Source organism: Callionymus lyra, chromosome 8 (assembly GCF_982586985.1).
Source record: "Callionymus lyra chromosome 8, fCalLyr1.hap1.1, whole genome shotgun sequence".
NCBI lineage: Eukaryota > Metazoa > Chordata > Actinopteri > Syngnathiformes > Callionymidae > Callionymus > Callionymus lyra.
Genome location: NC_141825.1, coordinates 20,204,533 through 20,227,332, shown reverse-complemented (window position 1 = coordinate 20,227,332; position 22,800 = coordinate 20,204,533). Strand labels below are relative to the sequence as shown.

Genomic DNA, 22,800 nt, shown 5'->3' with positions numbered 1-22,800 from the left:
GAAGTTTATGATCTCACTGGAAACTACACAATATATTTATTGACAAACACACGACTCGTCGTCAGGTATCCATGAAGACTGTTTATATAGTTAACATGACAGATGATTGATTCTTTTTTTTTTTACATTTACAAATATAAAACCACATTTTAAAATCGTATACAATCCTTTTTCTGTGATTTCTAAAAAAAAAGGTGATTTTCAACTTCCGAGATTAAAAAAAACTTGATGGTTGATTAAAAGTTTTTTTTGCGTGAGATTTGGCTCGTCTACTCGTCTCTCATAGATGTAAAAGCTGCTAAATGTAGTTAAAATAGTTGCTAAATGTTGTGTTGACTAGCATCGATGGTGTAGCGTCGTGTTGCACCTTGACACGCGTCTACACGTGAAGAGCCAGCGCTCGCTGCATCAGACGACCCGTCATGGGAGAGTTGGGCTTCCAGGCGTCTCGCTCCACCAGCAGGCATCTGACGGGGGGATGAATAATCAATGAGGAAGAGGAGAAGAAGACCAAGACCTTACCTTCCCAGCTTCTTGTGGCGGGTGTTGTCAGACTTGAGGGCGGCCTGAATGAGCAGCAGGTTGAAGACGTCTCTCTGACAACAGAAGAAGCCATTAGCGAACACGTGTCGAGCGCGGCGCCTCTGGGAGCGTATCCCCACACAAAGAACACAAGAAGCATGAAGCCCATCAACGCGGATCCATTATTCATTGGCCGCTGCCCACAATATCTTGCCGTCGTGGAGGGACTCCTTCACCCCCGGCCTGTTCCTCAACACGTCTCTGATTTACTCGAGACAAGAGGGCAGCCTGGAGGGCGGACATGTTTAATTCACGGGCGACGCTGGTTTTACCTGCGCGTCGCTGCCCCCCATGCCCAGCATTTGGTAGCGCACGGGGAACAGCAGGTCGACGGCTGCGGCGTAGTTCCCGTCATCGTACTCCATCATGGCCTGACACATGGACATGCCCAGAGTCCCGCCTAGCTTGTGCTGCTCGTTGTCGCCCGGATCTCTGCGGAAGATCACCAGGATTTAGGAAGTCAGATTTGGACAGATACACGTGAAAATTCTAGAAATATAGATAGCATTTTTAGCATACATAGCATAGCAATTAAATGTATTATCAAAGCATGATAGTAGCTTTTCGCAAAGTAGAGGATTTCTCTGCTGGTTAAAAATAAATAAAAGATTTGTATTCATTTATTGTGTACGTGTCATTTTTATTTTTTTCAACAAAAAAAAACAAGGGTCACATAAAGGGTCAGTAGGTTTACATTCTACGATAAATAAAACAAAATAAAGATTTGAGTGGTGTTGTGAACGCAAAAAAAAAATCATACCATAGCGTTATTTTCCTTTTGGCACAAAGTTGGGCGACACTGTTGATTATGAATCCTCGAATAAATAGAGAGATAAAATCCTTTTAAAGTTTTCTTTTAGCACTTTTGTTAAAAAATATGAGCTAAACAAGGTGAGCTTAAAGAATTTTGGAAATTACACAGATTACGATTTTTTGAATAAATAAGGAAAACAATACTTTTTTGTTTCGCTTAAAAAAAAAAAAAAAAAATCTTGTTTGGAAGGCTAAACAAATTGATAGCATTATTAGCGCATAGCATAGCATTCACATTGTCCGACATTGCAAAAAAATTATGAAACCAATTTGTATTTCTTACAAATATTGCACTTTTAACACAATTTACAAGGACTACGTTGTAGCTTCCAGGGAGAATAACGTGGTGTAGATGACGGACATAATAAAAAACTTTGTTCCAGAAACGGAAAATGTCACTTTGTTAAATGTGTTTCTTCAGAACGACAAAGAGCATTTGTATGTTGCGTTCAATGTCTTCCAGGTGTGATTGTGAAGATGCATCGTGACAACAACCACATGGATGGAATCGTACGAATCACATGTAATGTAACAAACCAATAAGAAAAAAGACAAGTTTTCTTCTCTTGTTTCGCTTGTTATTGCTAAGCTAACGGCTAAAAGTAAATCTATCATAAGCATATTTTCTCATATTTAAACAAGGAAGACACAGTTTAGCTAAAGCTACTGTGGTCCGGAAACACAGTAAAGACACAGTTGTGTGATCCGCTCTCAGGGTTGTGTGTAAAAAGATATGTGCGATTAACCTTTACATCATTTTTCAGGAGTTTTCTGGAACACCTGACTATGGCACATGACTTCAATTCCCATCATGCACTGCAACAGCTCTTAGAAAGCCATGATATTGAACCACCTGATCAAGTCTTTCGATTGTGTTGAGTTTCACGGTCAAACCACCTGATGTTTAATATGTAAAAAGAGAACATTGTGTTGTGCAGGCGAGCTCTGCTGCAGAACTAAAAGACAAGTGACCTGGAACTTAGCTGTCGGCTCCAGTTAGCAAACACAAGCGAGGACGCGTCGCACATCCAGAGCACTGATGGGATATTTAGACCATCTATGATGCGTTCACTGACCTCCAGCTTTGCTGCTTACCGAGGATTTACCGACACTAGATGAAGCTCAAATTGAGGCCTTAATGTAAAACCGGAAAAAATAGAAAAAAACGTTTGGAAGACGAGAAACATCTTTGTTTGACAAAAACCTAATGAATTCAAGGCTCAGGCCTCAAAACATCCGATTGCTCAAGAGCACCGACTGAATATTGCATCACGTCTAAACTCTTGTTGCATAATCGCACAAATAACAGCGTACGTGCTTTCAAACTGGTCTTTTTTGCTGAGCCGGGAGGACGACCGACGCCCTCTGAGGAGCCCGAACACATTAAAGATGGACAAGTCGCTCAGCCTTCTCTTACGTAACGTGGCCGGGGGGGGACGAGGAACTCACTTGGACAAGTCCCGCAGACCCTCCACCAGCTGGCGACTGCCCGCCTGCTCTTTGGCGCCGAGCGACACCATGAGGAAGTGGAGGTCGTTGAAGATGGTCACGTGGTCGTCGCCGTGAGGCTTCGTCAGCTGGTAGAGCTCACGATAACGGTCCTTCACGCAAACACCTGCGCCACAAACATGGACGTCATTATTTACACAAAGTCCTCGGACAGTAATGACCAACATCTTCAATCATGTGTTACCATAAGAAAAACTGTAAAATAAAATAAAAATCTGATTTGTTGATTATGTCTGCCTGAAAGATTGCTTTCGTTTTTAAAAAAAACCACTCCTGACAAACACATTTGTTTCAGTCAAATTTACTAAAAAAATATATATATTGAAAACTAGCAAGAACCTGTAAAACACAAACTGATGTCAGCGTTAAATAAAACATCTACGTGTTTTTCAGCCTCGTAAATCCACAGTGAGGAAATGTTTTGGTTACAAAAAAAGGACTTAACTTGTGTTGTCTCTTGGTCAAGGTGACCCGAAGGCCCGAAAACAAATGTGTTTGTGGTATCCCTTATGTTGTCTCTGGGTCAAGGTGACCCGAAGGCCCGAAAACAAATGTGTTTGTGGTATCCCATGTGTTGTCTCTGGGTCAAGTTGACCCGAAGGCCCGAAAACAAATTATGTTTGTGGTATTCATTTTGACCCAAAGGCAACACAAGAAATACCACAAACACGTTTTTTTTCGGGTCTTCGGGTCACCTTGACCCCGAGAAACAAGCATGGTTTAAACCAGCAAAAATATATTTTATGAACTAACAAAACTATATCATATGAAATACACTAGTGTCCATGTTTAGAGACTTACAATACCCAGATTCATGAAGTTCGGAAGTTTTAAAATACAATCACAATAAATTAACTTTATATGTTTTATCATGACCTTGAAAAATGTTCATCTGAACGGATGAATATTTTAAATTAACAGTGAAGGAAAATAAAAATGTGTTGAAGAAGTGTTAACACAAGAGAAGAAAAAACAAGATTGTTTTTTTCCCCCCGTTCTTGTTTTCATCTTCATACCTCTGTGAAAATGAGTTGGGTCACAGTTACCTTAGCATGTAGATTTGCATATACACGCTAAGATTAAATATACTAAATGAAAAAGAAACTAGCTGAAATAAACCTGCATTAGTCATGATTCGTCTTCACTCTATAGTAGAAAAAAAGTGAGAAAACATCTAAGAATAAAATAAATCATCACAGAAAAGATATTATTTTCAAATCGGAAAATGTTTTGCTGCGTTAACGGACAAATGTACACAAATGTGTTAATCATACTTAACGCAACTAGAGAGAGCGATGTTTAAGGGAGAAATCTTCTCATATGTTAGAAACAAAAAATAACCCTGAACACAGAGAGTATTCGACTAGTAAATTGCATTTATTTGCAAGTGAAGTTTTGTCCATTTATATATCATAACTGTGAACATCTAAAGCACAGGGACAGTCTCGGTTCTGATCATGTGATAAAACAAAAGGACCCTGTTTAAAGGACGTGTCTCACGCCAAGTAAAGGGTGTTTTGGGACTGAGAGTGTGTTTGTGTGCGTCTCACCCTCCATCTCCAGCCTGTAGAGCAGCGACGAGGCGTCGACGGTGTCCAGCATGGATCCTGTTAGCTTGCAGCGTCTGAAAATCTTCCAGGAAAGAAAAAGTTTTACAGGTTCCATGTAAACTCAGGGGATGGAAACATGTGAGCGCCCACGCGGTCACGTACTGGAGACACTGAATCATAGATGGAGTTCTGCCTGACTTGATGTGATGAGTGTGTGTGTGTGTGTGATAAGTGTGTTAAGTAACCACGCGGATGAAAGAAGAAAAGAACGTCCTTTTCATCTGTCACTTTGAGATTCTTGGAAAACATCACCGTTTTCTCCTAAAGTGTGTATTGACAAGAATCTGGCGATACGATACGTATCACGATACAGGGATGAATGCGATATATTGCGATACTATCGTAACAAGTATAAATTTGTAGTATTGTCAAGTACTTGACTCTGGTGTTGCAGACTTTACAGAGTTTGAAACTAAAATATGTTAAAACATCAGCTTTAAAAGCGGCCGGAGTCGACTGTATCCTCTCAGCCTCAGTCACTGCTATGATCTAGCGGGATTTAATTGTTCCTTTAAGGTAAGGTAAGGTAAGGTAAGGTAAAACTTTATTGATCCCTCAGGAGGTCTCCTTCGGGAAATTGTTTTTTCCAGTAGCCAGCAATTTTTCATAAACAATACAAAATAATAAATAAAAATAAAATAAGAAGAAGAACAAAAAGAGGAAGAACAAGATGACACAATCTAAGTATAAAGATAAAGACAAAGAACATAGTTCAAAGAAAAACAACAAAGACAAAGGATACAAAGACTAACATAGAACAGAACATCCAGATACTCTCACTTTACAATTTAATAGCCCGAGGGATGAATGAGTCCCTGAGTCTATTTGTTTTGCACCTGGGTAGGAGCATTCGTGCACTCATTCTGCTTCTCTGCTCACTGATGACAGTGCTGAGAGGATGACTGTCATCATCCATGATGGACAGTAGTTTGTTCATTGATCTCCTCTCAGCAACTGTCACCAGTGAGTCCAGCTTCATTTCAACCACAGAGCCAGCCTGATCAATCTGTCCAACCTGTTGACACTCCTTTAGCTGCAGAGAACGTAATGACGGAAGTTTAAGTGAAATACAAAAAGCGAACAAACGCTATGATTATTTGTTATTGGAAATTGAAAAAAGGAATTATTTTAAACACGTTATTCATATTTAAATCATAGAATGAATATTTAAATTTGATTTGAAAGCCAATAGATAAAAACTAGTGTTGAATATCAACAAAGTAAAAGCGATATAACACCATGTCAATATTTTCTTACCCACCTATTCCCACCAACTAAATCCTCAAACTATTAATGTTGATTCAAAAAACCTTGTTTATTTCATTCTTCAACTAATTTAATCTAATCTTAACACCTGGTACCTGGCTTCATCAAGGATGTGTTCCTGTGAGAAAGATGTGTTTTTTCTCCGTCTGTTCAGAAAATAACAAAGACAACTAAAGTCTGGTAGAGTGTGTGACCCTGAGCCGACGTTCAGACGTCCTTCAGAACACACACTTAAAAGGATAGTTCACCCGAACTTCCCTCATTTTCTACTCACTCTCAATTCCATTTTAAAAAGACGCTTTGTGTAGACAGTAGATTGTATGCACTCTCGAAGCGCTCGCGATGTTTACCTGCGAGTACTTACTTAAGTTTTTCCAGAACAATTCTCCTTCAGTACACAATGGACGTTACAGATGAGCAGTTTGTAGATATTTAGATTTTTTTAAGTGTATTTTTGGATGAAGATGAAGACGAACTGAACGCCAGTTGCTACATTAAAATGAACATACATTTTTCACAATAACTCTAAAAGGAACATTATCATCACATTATCATTATTCTGAAAATAATCCCAACTCTTAGTCGAAATGAGGGTGAGTATTTAAACTTTTGGATCTTCAAAAACACCTTCTTCTTCTGATGCCAAGGTTTTACCTGTGACGTCAATAAATGCTAAATTCTACTTCTAAAGCAAACTTTTATATTTGCGTTAAGACAACACCAACCTTCCTTAAGAAAAGTAATTCTGGTATTTCGACTCAACCTTCGTCTTCAACTGTCAATAGAAACTTGAGGAATGCTAATCGCTAACAGTTAGCTTTGTTAGCGTTTCAACACATGCCATTAAAGTGAGTAACATTTGTGTAGACTTCGAGTGAACACCTAAGACTGCAGGATGAGTTCTGGTCCAGATCCTGATTTCTCTTTCAGAAATGATACTATTATTTTAGAACTGCATCAAGGGTGTGACATAATATAATTACAAAAATCCTCACCGGGAACTCGCAAGAGCAGGCAGTGACGGAAAAAACTATAAAAGCTACAGAAGAGTAAAATCTCACGTTGATAATTTGGACTTTTATCTACATTTTAAAGTGTGAATGGTGTTTCTAGGTGAATGTGTGCCAGAGCAGGAGATGCTTGAAAAAACGTTTGCTAGCTCGTCCCATTAATTCCTTATGGGAAATTTATCTCAGTTTTTTTCAACTTACATTGTGAAAAATGTATTTTCTGGTGATAAAAATAATATCAGAACGTGCAAATCCGATCAAACCGCACGTTTTGATGTACATTTTGTTTGGTGCCGGGCATGAAAAGTGCCAAAAACGGAAGGAGGCCTCCTCAGAGCCCACTACTAACATTTCCACAGCTAATGAAATGGACACACAATTTTGTAAAATGACCCATTTAAAAAAAATATTGGACATATGTCCAGTAGGATCTGAAATCCTACTGGATTCCAATCTGTACTGTGACATATCTTTATTTAAACACTTCAAAACAAAGTTGATTGTTAATATTTTAGGGAATCAAATGTGATCATATGACCTGATATTTCAAATAAATGATGAATTAAAAACGATAGATAAATGTCCACGAGCTGATGTGAAACTCACCTGAGAGTCGAATATCTGCAGAGCCGACTCGTACTCGCCCTGCGGAGGTGATCAGAGAATGACTTGTCAGCGGGGATTCGTTTACTTTGATGGATTTTGTTTGGCAGATGCAAAGACAAATTAATTCTGCCACATAATCAAGCGCAGACTTTAAATTACCCCGGAGGACGAGGAATCATAAATACCAGTTCCTCGCTCAAGCGCACCGCCAACAGCGCGCTTGAGCGAGAAAACTCATTACAATCTTTACCTTCTCCATGAAGTATAGAGCCCAGTGCCAGTAGTTGTGACTGGCCAGTACGTCAGAACCCTGGAATTAAAAAAGCGACAGGCTTGAAATATGAAACCTCGAGGGCGATATCTTGCTGCACTAATTCCGAGAAAGTCTCCAAACTTTAAAAAAAAGAAAAAGAAAAACATGAACAAGTTTATTTGTACCTGCCAGTCGTTCTCTCGACTCTCCATGAACTTCAGGCCTTTGTCCAACTCCGCTCTCATCTCACAAACGTGGGCGATGGAGTGGACCGCCCAAGCGTCCGTCCGAGTCAGAGCCAGACCCTGATAAAACATGGAGGAAGGAAGGAGGGGGGGGGGGGTCACTATGAGGACAGGATGAAACAGTTTTTGTCCTCTCGAGCGAGGGGCTGGATTCAAATTTGAAAAACTGTCGGGTGTTCGTCAGAGTCTCCCTCGAGTTGTTTTTCTCCTGAGAGAGTTTTTTTTTTGTCCTTGAAGGAGCTTTTATTCTCTTCATGTTTCGCTCTCTTTAATCCACACCAAGTAGAGTTGATACATTTGATGTAGCTCACTTTTCTGTCGACTTCCTGCGCGTTAAATAGAGTTTGCAAGTGTGTGTGGATATATGGGGTCAACATGACACGGGTGTCTGAACCTCCTTTGAAGTTTGACGACTTTGAACACGTTTCTATTGTTACTCATGTCGACTTAAGGTTTGGGAGGATTTTTAAAATTAATCCGTGTTTTTTTTTGGAGTTACAGAAATACATGAATGTCAGTGACGGTCGTGAATGTTGCTCCCAATTCTTCGTCCAAAAATACACACTTGAAAACATCCGAAAAAGCGGCAAATCTCTCTCGCTGCAGCTTCAGCTTCATATAACTGACGTGATGTTTTTTCCCAAGAACGTCTGTGACTCTAGTAGACTACATTCCAAGCGATCAAACGCAAATCATTTTGTTTGTTTTATTATAAAAAAAAAACAGATCTTACTCCTTATACAAGTGTGTTAATACGTTTTCAATTCTGTAGTGAACAATAAGCTTTCGTTATTGGGCAGGGATGCATCATGGGATGTTGCCGTTCTGTGTGCACCATTAATAAGTTAGGTTGGATAAAAGTTCTGTTGCCAAGTGCGAGCTCCCTGGTCTAAACAGTACAAAAGAAAAATGTACATGTATATATTTATTTATTTTTAATTAAATGTGGGTGTTTTTCTCCAGTTTTTACTTTTAAACAATTAGATCACAATCACTTTTTCTCACACACATAAATCAAAATTATGTTTGTTCAGTTTTGTAAAGGCTTGCAGAGATAGTTCATCCAAATAACACTTTATATAACAGAGTGTGTTTGGTTTTTCTCCTGAACCCTCTTCCAAGAACAGTTTGTTTTCAAGGAAACATCTGTCAGAGATAAGACTTAAATGCTCAAACAACAGTGGAAGGAAAAGCTTCTCGCGCCACTTGAAGTTTGAACCACAGGAGGTCACGACAACATCAGACAACAAGAAGAAACACTCTCACCTCCATCGCCACCTTCTCCGCCTGGTCGTAGAGGCGTGTCTCCAGGAGGCCGAAGGAATAAAGCCCGTTCAGATAACTGATGGATCCACAGAGAAATGACAAAGTGAGACATTTGGGTTTCGAACGAAGATATGGTTTGACGTGTCGTGACACAACGTGACTGTTTCAAATTACAGCTCAATGGTTCGTGTTTTTTGATCATTTACAGTCATTTGAGTCTCGAGTCGACTGTGAGACAAACATTCTTCTGCTGCCGTCGATCTCTCGCTCGCAGCTTGAAGCGAACATTAGGAACGACGCCGACAGCTGGACGGGGAAGAAGCTTGAACAGCAACACGGGGGAAAAAAAGTGATGACATAACGTTCAGGAACTGATCGTCTACATGCCAAAACTTGTCAAGGATGTAGCCAGAGTTATATAAGAGTTGTTGGCTAAACTCTGAGGGCGCTTGTGTTCTGCCAATGACCCTGAATAACAGCTGATAAGACCATCATTCATTGAGGCTCATGTGAAAGTTGGTTTGGATCTCAGTGAATAACAAGAAGACAAAAACATGTGAGTTGAAAATAATCTAATTCCTGTTATTAGTATAATACTTTTTTAGTGACGAGCAGACAATCAGTAAAGAAGGTTTTAAAACTGTTGTTATTTCATTTGAAGACTGAAAATCTAGGTTTTTTTCCAGTAAAACTTTTCACTTTGTTGCTGGAAATGTACAATTCATTAAATATTCGAACACACAAGTAAAACATTGGAGTCATGTTTGGAACGTACAGTACTTGAATTTAAATTGATCGATCCGATCATTTAAAACGGCTTGTAAGAGCTGTGGTAAAAAAAAAGAGAAAAAAAAAGAAGAAGATAATATTGTAGATTTGGAAGCGTGGGTTTGAACTTAAATTTTTTTTTTAAATGAGCATGCTCACAACGTCTTAATGAACACCAACCTTACCTTTCACTGAAAATGAATGTTTCTCAATAATTCTCAGTAATAGGAAAGAGAACATGAAGTTATTTTAATTTGAAAATCACACATTTGTATTGACATAAAAATGTTTTTTTTTTTTTTCTTTTGTTTACTTGAAACAAACGCACAATGAGTTGTTTCGTTCACGACACAAGTCTAATCCAACATTAAAGAACAACCTTAATCTTTCATTTTTTTGTGGAATGAAAATAATGAGTGCAGCTTCAAAGGAACACAAAGAGAAGACACAGTCTTATATTTAAGACACTTAGATGATTTGTACTTGATCAATTAAACTTGTGTCGTGTATTTTTCATCAATACACAATCAACTCTGTGTCTCAAATATAAGAGTCTTCTCTATATTGTGTTTCTTTGATGCTGTAGTCATTTTTGGCAACAAAAAAAAGTGTTAGTTTTATGAGTTTGTTTTCATGTCTTAACAAGAAGGATCTGTCTCGCCTGCAGTTCATACAAAACTCTGACCCGCTCTAGTAGAAGAACTTACATTTCTCCGATCCTTAAAACTCTTCACTGGCTTCCAGTTTCTTTCAGGATTAACTTTAAAATTCTGGTTCTTACTTTCAGATCTATTCATGGTCAGACTCCTCCTTACATCAGTGATCTGATCCAGCCTTACACCCCAGCTCGGGCTCTGAGGTCTGTGGATCAGAATCTACTGATGGTTCCTGAACACGGTTCAGGACCAGAGGAGAGAAATCCTTCCAGGCTGTTGCTCCTAAGCTTTGGAACGATCTTCCTCTCCCTCTGTGTTTGATGATCTACTGACTCCTTCAAGAAACATCTGAAGACGTTTTTATTTGTTCAGGCTTTTCCTTGATTCTCTGAGACTCCTGTGTTGTTCTCGGTGTTGTCTTGACCTTTTAATCATCTATTTTATTGGGTATTGTACTGATTGTTTAAACGCTTTGTGACCCTGGTCTAGAAAAGCGCTCTACAAATTTTACTTACTTACATACATTTTCAGAAGAAGCAAGAATCAAGTCAGTTCTTTCACACGGGAGGTGAATAAAACTGGGTCAAACGTACCCGGCCATAGGCATGTGTGGTTTCCAGTGAGGCAGCACTCGGGCCACAGAGTCCCTCATCTGAACCTGGTGTCCCATGAAGAAGTAGCCGTCGTGAGCGAACTTGAGGGCCAGCAGGTCCGTGGGATGGTCCACCAGGATGTCTTCCCACACGTTGCCGGCTCTGGTGAAGTTGCTGCGACGGGTCAGAACAATGACGGTGAAATAACGGTTGAAACAAAATGGAGATTCAACATTAACAGTCAGATCCATAAACACACAACAAACACTTCATGGTTTTAACAGTTTAACGTCCGTGAGAACCTGGGAACCTGCTAACAGTTGCTGTTGCAAGTACAATGTTTTCTTACCCTTGAGAGAAAAGCTCCATGGCCTTGACGTGGAGACGCTCTCGGGGGGTGATGTCCTGACTCTTGGCCAGCTCCACCGTGCGCCTCACGTCCTCAGCCAGGCGAGGGTTGATCCGACCACAGGTGGACGTTCCGATCAGCTCCAGCCCCGTGTTGACCACGTTGCCCATAACTATAAGAAATCTGATTTAAGAGGCGCGACTCGGAAAATGTTACACACGACAAAACAAGCTGTGAGGTTGTTAACAGGAAGTGACACGTCACCTGAAGACAACCAAACTTCCTTCTGTGTGATCGATGAATCAATGGTGAGACGGCAGCGTAAAACGGACTCAATGCAAAACTAGGACAAAATATTTTAGAGATTATAAGATAAGATGACTTTTGAAAAAAGTATTTAGCCGTATTACTGCCGTGTTACCCGTTATTACAATTTTATTTGGATAACGTGGCTAAAATAAACAGCAGTCGTCAGCAGCTTTCTAGACTTTAAAACACTTTCTCGCTGACTTTCAACAAGATAACTCTTCGCGCTCTTATCTTGAAAGAGTTTTTTTTTTTGTTTATAGCTGTCGGTATCTGCCGTTAGAACTAGTCGACTCATAAAAGAACACTTGAGTCGCAGGTTAACAAGTTCGTCACCTCAAATAAGTTACTAATCAGAGGTGACAGTTAATGCGACGGCTTTTTTTTGTTGTTGCAAATGTGTGGAGTAAACGAATCAGTGCAGCTGCTCTGTGTTGATCCAGAACACACTTGTCGAACCTGACGGGTCATTTTATGTGTCTGGTCGTAACAAAGGAGAGTGACGTTTATTTTGACCGGGTTAACTATTCAAATGTGTTCATTCTTGACAGCAGGTGAACTGTCTCTGATCTATTTTCCTGCAGAAACTCTCTGTTTGAAGAAGAGATTAATGTCCGTTTTAATTCTCCTACATTCATCAAGACAAACCTCCATAAGGATCCAACTCTAGAGAAAAGACCGAGAGGTCGTAGGTCAGAACCATCTCCAATAGGTCGGCCATGATTGTTGACAAGAGGGCGATGGAGCTCGTTCATATAGGAAGTGATTTATTTATCAAGAAAAAGGGCCAAACTAAATGTATATTGAACAGGAAGTCTGATTCCCTTTCTTTGAGGCTCAACTATTTAACTATTCCTTCTTTTCTTCTCCTTCAACATAAACAGTTTTCAGAAACATCCTTTTTTTTTACCATAAACTTTGTTCCTTATCTCAATTTTGAGCCAACCATCCAGCCTGTGGACTTCAATGACTTAACTCAGGCTGGATTTGACTCATTTATGTGTGTCTCAGCCTGGGAGTTATTCAACTTATCGCTGGATTAAAGAGGAACTTGATCGCTAAAAACAACTGCGTTATGATGACACAGCGTTAATTAAAAAAAACAGAACAGCACGATTCCAGTGACAGGATTTTGATCCTGTTTTGTTTGAGCTTCTACTTAAGTCATGTGGATGATCATCAGGTTTATAAAAGGATCATCACGACGTGGTCTCGTCACGCAGTTGTGACGAACGTGTTGTTCCCTCACCAAAGTTGGGATCGGCGGTCTTCAGGGCGGACATGCATCCTTCAAACCCGCCCAGGGTTTCATCGTTGCGCCACTGGACCAGCTGCGGAGATGATTTGGATTAGACGGGTCCGTCAGCGCGTTTATAGATACAAGGGGTCACCTGGTGGAGGATGGCGTCATACAGCTTACAAGCCTCGTTGCTGGTGGTGGACATGGGAAGACCCTCCGCCCTCCATGCCTATGAAATCCACACAAAAATGTATGTTAAAAAACTTTAAATCATTTTTTTCAAATGATAAATCTCATGAAGGGGGTGTTCAGCATGGGTGTCCCTGCATGACCTTCCCACACAGAGTGCCCTCGACAAACCCTGCATGGAAAACCTCCAACATCCTTCTGAAGTAAATGCCAAACAGACCCATTTAGCAAACAACAGCCATTTGCTTGGTTAGGTAATGTGTCGAGAGTGCCTGACGACAGGCAGACGGCGAACACACAGGGAAATAAAAACAAATTACAAAGATATATTTGCCTTTTTCTGCAACCAAAATGGAATTTTTTAGAGAAAAGAGAGTATTTGTGTAAGTCATGCTGCAAAATTGTGCAATGAACTCTTGCTTGAACTTTTTATTTTTTTAATTGTCGGGAAATAAAACAACTTAGAAAAGATAGATTTGCGTTTGTCATTTTGTTTTGCTGCACATATTGTGCATTAAACACATGACAACATTGACTCCACAGTTTTTTTTGAGTATTGTCGGGGGAAAAAACAACCTTTGAGAGGTGAAAACAGAATTTTTACTTTTATTTGTCTAACAATATTGTTTATTAAACCGAATTGACATGCAAAAAAAACTACTGGGAAAGACATTTTTGCGTTATTTTAATTAAACAATGAGGTTTTTGTATTGTATTGAGTACATCCTGCTGCAGTCATGTGCATTAAACAAACCATTGTTTTAACTTGTTTTAGCTGCTTTACAAATTATAATTCTTACTTTGAATCAAAATGATGTTTTTAGAGGTGAAAATAAAATCTGTGTCTTGCAACGTCACAACATTGACGTAACAGTTTTTTTTTTACTACCAGAACCAACTCAAATAATCGTCCCCGCCACGATTTTACACACACACACTGAATCATGTCACAATTAAAACCACTTTATTGTGTTTAAATGCGAAATATTTCACTTAAAATGTGTATTAAACACACGATGACGTCATTTTATAGCGGGAACATCAACTTTTATAAATGTGCCGTTTATTTAATACGTTATGAAAAAAATTGCATTTTTGATATTTTAATAAAACGATATTATTACACCATCTACTCGTTAAACCAAATATAATGTGCTTTTAATAATAACCACAAGTTCCAAACTTTTAACGCTCAGAACTGTGCAACACATCCCATGTAAAGTGCATTTAAAAGCGCAAAAGCAACAAGTTAGCGACATTATTATAAACAATATTATGTGATGAAAACTGAGGTTAGTTCGTAACGTTACCTGACAGTCCCTGTAGCTCCTGGCATCCATGGTACTAGAGTAGCAACAAGTTGTGTAACAAGTTGTACTTCTTTTTTTTATCCTTCGAGCAGCAGCGTCAACGTCGACACTCACGTCACCATCCGCTTTCAAAATAAGAGCACGGTGGCTTCGAATACAAATCCAAATGTTTAATGTTATTTACGTACACGACAAATATAGTCATTAACAGTAACAACGTATTATTTCGATAACACGATATAAAAATAATAAAGTCCATATAAAAAATAATAATCACCCTGCCGCGATCACGTGACCCATTTCCTTAATCGATTCTCGTCATTGTCTTTAAAATAAGATTCAACAAACTACAACAAAAGACAATTGTGGTTTAAAAAAACATGTTTACAACTATGAGTGGTTTTATTACGTTGTTTAAAGAAAGCGTTTTGTGTGGATTTAAGATTAAGATTTTTAAGATTAAAATTACATTAATTTCACGTAAATTAATGTATAGATTGTCGTAACTATGTATCTTTATCAACCAGTATATTCAATATTCATGATAAACAATTTTAAAAAAAATGTATTTAGTAATAAACCAAAAATTGTGAATTGTGTTCATGATCATTTTGTCAAAAATCGAGGTTAAAAATGTGTTTTAATGGATGAATCCAGAAGAAAAGAATGAGAGACATGTTTAAAGAACTGCATTGCTTTATTGCTGTGACCAGCATATACATCCAACACCCCTAAAGCTTCAGAGCTACATAAAGCATTTACATAACATGTGTCATGAGACATTTCTTTTTAAAAATTAGGATTTTTCTGTACATATTATACAGTTTGCACACGTTAATAAATATCAACACAATCATGTCAAACACACCATCTAGCACAACAACTCTTATTACTTAACTCAGTTTTAATTCACAGCTCAGAGCAAAAACAATATATAAAAAAAAACAAATCATAAATATACTTTCTAGTGTGTTGATCCAACCGGGTCTGGACCGGTACAAGTCTGCAGAGAGCGTTGCATTGTTTTGTTTAGTTAAAAAAAACAAAAAAAAGACGGATAAACCCGTTCAATATTGAGCTGAATGTGAAATACGGGGGGGAAAAGAAGGCATCTTGTTGAAATGGTGGTACCGAGTGGTACCACTTCCTGTCGTGATCCTGCATAACGGTTGACGAGAACATCAGAATAAATACGGTGGTGGTGTCGTCCTGAAGAAGGTGCCGGTCCTATGACCGCTGAAGCAACTACACTACACAAGTGTAAACGTCTACAGTGGAGGCCAGTACAGTCACGTACAGCTTCTGCACTGCAACACTTTTTTTGTTACACAACAAGCCGGCGGGACTCGACATGCGACAGCTCGTGTGTGTGTGCGGGTGCAAGTCTGTTACACACAAGCTCAAGAGTTCCTGGGCACTGTCCCGTGAATGCGGCTACAAGCAAAAACGACAGGATTTTTAAAACAACGTGTTGACAAGAAGAATGTCTCTTTGAACAACAACAACAAAAAAAAGTGTCTTCACTCGCTTGTACACAAACTTCCTTTACATCAGTAGGACCGAACTGCAAGTTCCCTTTGTGGAGTCTTTGAATCTTCTCCTGCAGGTGTCGAGGGTGCGACGAGGACCAGCACCTGCCGGACCGAGATACCGTGAACAGTGTCAGAGGAGAGCGAGGTCTTGTTGTCTTGACACCTCCTGGTGTTCCCACGGACACGTCTCAGGCCCAGTTGAGGTTGAAGCCTTTGGAGAGCATGACGCCCTCCAGGTCCTTGTCCTCCTCCTTCTCCCGCAGCCTCTGCTCCTCCAGCAGGGCCACCAGGGCGTCGCGCTGCTCCACCACCTCCAGCATCTCGTTGAGGATAGTCTTCTCCTGCGCCAGCTCCTTCTCCGTCTTCAGGTTGTCTGGCAAAATAAAACACACAATGAACCTCATGTGTCTTTGTTTGTCAGTGTTGTGTGTGTTTTATATTATACTTTTCTAGTATTGTCGAGTACATGACTCTTGTGTAACTGTTTTCATTTGTTTTCGAAACCATAATATGTCCAAACATCAGCTTTAAAAGCTGCTTGAATCGACTGTATCCTCTCGTCCTCAGTCGTCGCTGGGGTCTCATTGTACCTTTAGCTGTGGAGGACGTAATGACGGCTGCCATGAAGCAACACAAAAATGAACTCTATCTATATATATCTATATATATCTATATATAGATCAAAATTTATATTTTTATCCACACTTTATATAATAATCATAAAAAACTATGATTAAAAGTTAAATATGATCATCATAATCATTCGAGAAAATGCTGTTGAACAGAGAATCTTTTAAAAAATGTGATATTTCAGTGAGTTTATGTTGATTGTCCATCTGTGATTACTTGTAAGTAAGTAAGTAACTAACTAACTAAGTAAGTAAGTAAGATAGTAAGTAAGTAAGTAAGTAAGTCAGTAAGGTAGTAAGTAAATAAGTAAATAAGTCAGTAAGTAAGGTAGTAAGTAAATAAGTAAATAAGTAAATAAGTAAGTCAGTAAGTCAGTAAGTAAGTAAGTAAGTCAGTAAGTCAGTAAGTAAGTAAGTAAGTAAGTAAGTAAGTAAGTAAGTAAGTAAGTAAGTAAGTAAGTAAGTAAGTAAGTAAGTAAGATAGTAAGTAAGTAAGTAAGTAAGTAAGTAAGTAAGTAAGTAAGATAGTAAGTAAGTAAGTAAGTAAGTAAGTAAGTAAGTAAGTAAGTAAGTAAGTAAGTAAGTAAGTAATATTTGTAGAGTGCTTTTCTAGACCAGGGTCACAAAGCGCTACTTGTGTGTATCATTTGTCGTGCTTTGTTTCATCCCAAGTGTAATTCGATCCTGTTTGTCGACGAGACATGTGTGACTTGTGTGCGCTCAGTTGCTGAGTGTGTGTCTCTCCTCGTCTTTTCCTTTTGTGTACGTGTGCTGGATTAAACAAAGCGGAGGCTGTTTCTTGAGTATCGGGAATACGTTCTCACGAAACTAGACACTGGCTGGTGAACATCTGACGTAACCGTGGCGATACCCTGGGGTGTGAGAGCAGGTCGGCGAGGGGTGGGATGATCCACACGGGACTTGATTGACTGTATCATCTGTGATTTACCTTCGACGGCCATTCGCTCCCGGAGTTCCTGCTGCAGGCGGCTCTGGCGATCCTCCAGCTCCAGCTCCCTCGCACTGTCGCACAACACGGATCAGTTTTATAATGTGTTTTGATCGGATTTAAATCAGTATCTTGACATGATGTTTAGGTGTCACAATATTTTACACACCTAAGAATGTCACATCCTTTTCTTATTTTCTTCCTTTTTTGTATTTTTAATGTCACGATTTTGGTTTGATTGACCTAAAAACGCTCTCTGTGACTTCACCCTCGAGCTAGAAGACGCCTCTCTCTCAAACTGAGAGCGGAGACCTCTGCCAAGCAGCTCAAATCCACCGGCGATTAAATGATGTTTAACAATGTTATTGTCTTATCCGTAAAGCTTAGTGTTGATTGGCTCCAATAAGATGTTTGTTGCAACAACTAAGGAACAAACTTGGGTTTCGGATTAGCAAACCACTGGCAGTCTTTTGTAGCAACCCTAAAACAAAGCTCAAACTTTGGACACTGGAATGTTGATTTTGAACAAATTCTTCAATAATTCTTCAAATTATTTATGGATCCAGACGGTAATACAAAAATCTAGTCATCGATATTTCCTACACATATGTTCCTCTGTTCTTTTGCTGAGTCGGCAACAACCTCAAACAATTTGTGACATTAATCTTAGTCTGATAATCTATCACGAGTGTGTGTCGAGTTGATCCGACATTAATCTTAGTCTGATAATCTATCACGAGTATCTCGAGTTGATCTTATCCAACATCACTGAGACATTTGCTTGACTTTATACAAAACACGCTAAAAGTTTAGAGCGAGGTTGGTTAATGCAAGTTTGTAACTGATAACTGATAGAAAACTAAAATATTGTTGGTGTATCGTCAATGTCTTATTTTTTAATCTTGTGGAATAATTGCAGTTTCTATTTGTATCTTTTCTAAATTGTGTACATGTTTTCCATCATATTAAATAACTTGGAATAAACCGCTCACAGCACAAGCTGCATTTAAATCCAGATAAATCCACAACACGCTGCTGTTTTTATTTTAATCTTTACGCTTAACTCAATCTGAAACGTCCATGTGGAACATTCACTAACACGCCCTCAGTGAAAGAGTCTACAAAGCTCAGTGGTTCCCAGTAGAGACGGCGGTAGAGCCGAGATAAGATGATTGAATTTGCAAATTAAAATCTCCATATGTTGTAGGAGGTCGTTGAACCAATGCTAACGCTGCTCTGTTACTGAAGCTAACATGGTTTTTCAACAATCAATCGTGATCATCACATCTAATGCTGGAGTCTTCCATCAATATTACATAAATGCTAGCTAAGCTAGCAGAAATAAAGCTAGCTTTGTTTTGTTTAAAGGACACCAAAAGTGGTAAGGGAGAAGTGACTTTTTTATTTCTTAATATCAATGGAACAACCTTAAGATATTTGAAGATATTTTTGCCTCAAATCTTTACTTAAATTTCGATAGATAATTCCTTGGGTGGTTTTGGTGGGAGGCTTAGCTACATGCTAACATGAATGAGACAATGGATCTTAAAATCCATCAGATTTTGTTTATAATTCATTATAAAAATGGTTATTTATTATCACTTGTATCTTTGTTTTAATTTTTAAAATTAGTCTTCACCAGTTTTAGCCCATTTAACACTCTGATGAATTATACTTAGCTAAAATAAGTAAAATAATCAAATAATTTAAGCTTTAGTTTAATCTTGATTATTTTAGATGAATTTAAAGTTGTTGAAGTAAAAAAAAACAAAAAAAAAACAGTGGTGTAAATATTATCAATTATTTTCTCTTTTTTAACTTTTATTTTCTACATTATTATTCATGATGCCTTTTGGTCATCAAATTAAATACAGCTAAAATATGGAATATAATCCAATTTCTTAAGATTAAATTTACCATCTAAAATATTTAAGATGATTATAGAGTGTGGGTATTTTTTTTTTAGATTTTGTCCTTAAAGTTTATTAAAAAGTAGAATATTTTGAAAGCGAAAAGATTCTTAATTTTATTGTGAATATTTTCCTTTTTTGAAATGTTTTTTTTTAAATGATTAACTTGTTGTAACACAGTTTACTTGTTAATACAAAAAATATCAGATAGTTTTTCAAGCTTGTTTTGATTAATAATTATTATTTAATTACTTTTATTTTTAAATCTTTTTTTTCAGTTTGTCTTTGAAGTAAAACAAAAGTAAATAATGATAATAATTGCATCGCAAGTATTTCAAGTACGAATGGAAGTGGAGTTGCTGGGATCTGTTTTTCCTTTCTCCACTATAGTCTTAGACAAACTGTAAAGTGTCTTGAGATAACTTTTTTATGATAAGACACTTAAAATGAATTGAATTGAATGACAAATGATTTTGTTTTTTATAACCATGTCTTATTGCTGATCCTTGTCACGCTACTCAAACAATGAGGGCAATAAAGATCTGAACATTCCACTTACTTAATGATTAATGAGAGAAGTGAATAAGATTAAACATCCCTGTGACACGAAACAACATCTTGTGACCTGATGACGAGGCACTTACAAGATCATGAGCTCCGACTCGTAGCGGACCAGAGCGTTCTTCTCCTGCACCAGCTTGAACCACTCCTGCATGAGTTTGGGGTCGTCCTTCTTTCCCATGCCTGCAGGTGATGAAGGACAACAAAGAGTCAGGGGTTCGGTTTCGCTGCCTGGTGTCACACACGGTTCCGGCTGGGCTGACGTGGGCAATGCAATGACAGCCAAAAGCCTCGCTGAGGGACGGTGAGCCGGAAGAATGGACCGGAAAACAAGTCCATTCTTCTGATGGTCAACACAAGACAGCATGGTGGTGTTTCAATTCACTCACACACACACACACGCACACACACACACACTCGTTTCACCCAGTTGGGGGTTTCTTTGCGTGCAAAAGAGTGTCAGTAATCATTGTTAAAGAATATCACTCGGGAGGCAAATAAACAAAAACAAGGAAACGTTTGACACTTATTGTCCGTCAACATTTGCAGTCCAGAAATGTTGGGCCGTACAATCTTATTCAGGCCGTCAACAAAATTCACCTCCTCTTAATAATGCAAAAATATCCAAGAAATGCACCGTAATGTGCCGAAGACATGTGTCCCAAACCCAAAGCCCGGGGGTCCAATCTGGGCTGATGAGAGATTTTATGTGTGGATGGTTGACTCAAAACACAAGTTAATCAAAAGATAGTGTTGCTATATGATGACCTATCAAGATGGCAGTTCTCAAGAAAAGCTAAGGAATAAAGACTATCAACATTATTATTATTATTATAGACGCTCTCAAAAATAAAGCAATCAAAGTGCAAACTGAAAAATCTACAGATGCTAAAGCAATAGCACATTCTTCTTCTTTCTTCGTGATCAACTACTTCTGGTACTTAATCTATTCATATATTTGTAGGGAAGAATATGCACAATTTACCAACAGAGATGCTTAAAAACCTCTCAATCAGGAATTACCGAACTACTATTTAACTTCCAATGCTAACAGTGTTTGTGCCAGCGTCGCCTGCAACACCATTGTTTATATAGTTATTGTAACATGACCAGTAATTATGTTTCATTGAACATTTTTTACTTGACGAAAACTTTATTATAAGTAGATCTGGGCAATTATTTAAACTCTTAATCGCGTTTAATCGCAAGATATCTTTATTGATCACAACTACTCACATTGTATACGTACAATTCAATCATACATTATTCGGTTCTTTATGAAAACGGTAAGAAAAACGAAGCCCCGTCAGTGGCAATATGTTTTTTAACTATTTTTTTTTGTACATTTTTTTGAGATTTACCCCAAATATGTGTTACTGACTAGTGCTTTGTGTTTTTCAAAACGAATGTTGAGTTCATATGGCAGATCAATCAGCACATTAAAGTGGACTTTAGTCGACTTTTGAATTTAGTGATGGACTTTGCGTATGTGATAATCTTAATAAATAGAAATAAAAATGTGATTGATGTTGATTATAAATCGTTATCGTTGCCCAGCCCTAAATATAAGTAATAAATGGCGAGACATGTTTAATGATTATGAAAATAAAAAAAGTTTTTCTGGTGCCAGAACTTGGATGATGTATTAAATAAGTAAATAATCTTTAATCTTATCTTTATCTCTTGTAAAGTGTTGGGACAACAAATGTACTTTTGTTTGTTTGTTGGCTTCAGCGTCATATGTATATTTATAGAGGCGTTCACTGTTCACATGTTCTCTTTGAACAACAAAATAAATTGATTCTCGTCTCATGCTTTCCGGTCTGACACTGAGCAGCTAGTAGACGTTCCTCAGGTCGACTCATGTGACATGCAGCTGAGGGGGAAAGCTTCTCATTGTCGGACTGCAGCGGTTGCAGCCGAGCAGATTCACCGAGACATCGAGGAGGGAAGCCAGGATGCAGCAGGTGGGAGGGAGGAAGGGGAGGAAGGGGAGGAAGGGGAGGAGAAGGGCTTCTTGCGATATAAAGAGAAAATATAATGTACACACATTGATCACATGGCGGTTGAGCCTCAGGCCCAGCATTGGCTAGTTAAACAAAGAGAGATGTGAAACCTGAGAGGAGCTGAAGCTGAACAGACAAGAGTCATCAATGTGTCAGAAACGGCACCGACGCGACAGTAGAAACCGACACAAAAATAATCTAAAACCCCTGTATCTGCACGACATTTAACCCGTAATTTCCTCCGACAGATGTTAGACGTGAGTGCGAACCAGCAGATGATGCATTAATTTTAAACACTTGTTTTCGTATTCAATATTCATGCCAGTCTCTCACAGCAAACATGTCCGCCAGCCAGGAGGAGGAGTGGGGGGGGGGGCGACGTCTAGGGTATTGATCACCCACATTTGATCTCATAGGATCAGAGCAGGAGCACAGTAACAAGTACGGGAACTTTCCTGTGTTATTATTCATGCAGCTCTTTCCTGCACTTTGATAAAGTAGAACATGCCGTAACATGCAGATCCCAGAAGGAAAAAAAATAAATCTACCACAATCTGTCCGTGACATGATGTTGAATTTCGGCTTTCTATTAAACTAGACTGACTGCCTTTAAACGATTATTGGAAGCGAATCGGCCGTGAC

The 22,800-nt window shown here is 38.6% G+C and overlaps 2 protein-coding genes across 6 annotated transcripts in view; both read right to left on the bottom strand.

Moving 5' to 3' along the window:
• Positions 1 to 61: 61 nt before the first annotated feature.
• On the bottom strand, positions 62 to 14,653 carry ttc38 (tetratricopeptide repeat domain 38). Its single transcript, XM_087796947.1, has 14 exons — positions 14,572 to 14,653; positions 13,224 to 13,301; positions 13,082 to 13,163; positions 11,527 to 11,698; positions 11,178 to 11,351; positions 9,161 to 9,236; positions 7,835 to 7,954; positions 7,647 to 7,706; positions 7,397 to 7,435; positions 4,455 to 4,536; positions 2,845 to 3,010; positions 855 to 1,014; positions 523 to 596; positions 62 to 467 (listed from the first exon to the last, which is right to left on the bottom strand). The coding sequence occupies exons 1-14, from the start codon at positions 14,599 to 14,601 to the stop codon at positions 380 to 382; spliced, it is 1,401 nt and encodes a 466-aa protein (XP_087653073.1). The 5' UTR covers positions 14,602 to 14,653; the 3' UTR covers positions 62 to 379.
• A 1,488-nt stretch (positions 14,654 to 16,141) lies between these two features.
• mical3a (microtubule associated monooxygenase, calponin and LIM domain containing 3a) overlaps positions 16,142 to 22,800 on the bottom strand; it is a 75,217-nt gene continuing 68,558 nt past the window's right edge. For all 5 annotated transcript variants that reach the window (XM_087796881.1, XM_087796882.1, XM_087796883.1 and 2 more), the window contains 3 exons: positions 20,236 to 20,335; positions 17,682 to 17,755; positions 16,142 to 16,476 (listed from right to left, as the gene is read on the bottom strand). In XM_087796881.1, coding sequence (XP_087653007.1) covers positions 16,292 to 16,476; positions 17,682 to 17,755; positions 20,236 to 20,335 — 359 coding nt within the window. In that variant the 3' untranslated portion in view covers positions 16,142 to 16,291. The remainder of the gene's footprint in view (positions 16,477 to 17,681; positions 17,756 to 20,235; positions 20,336 to 22,800) is intronic.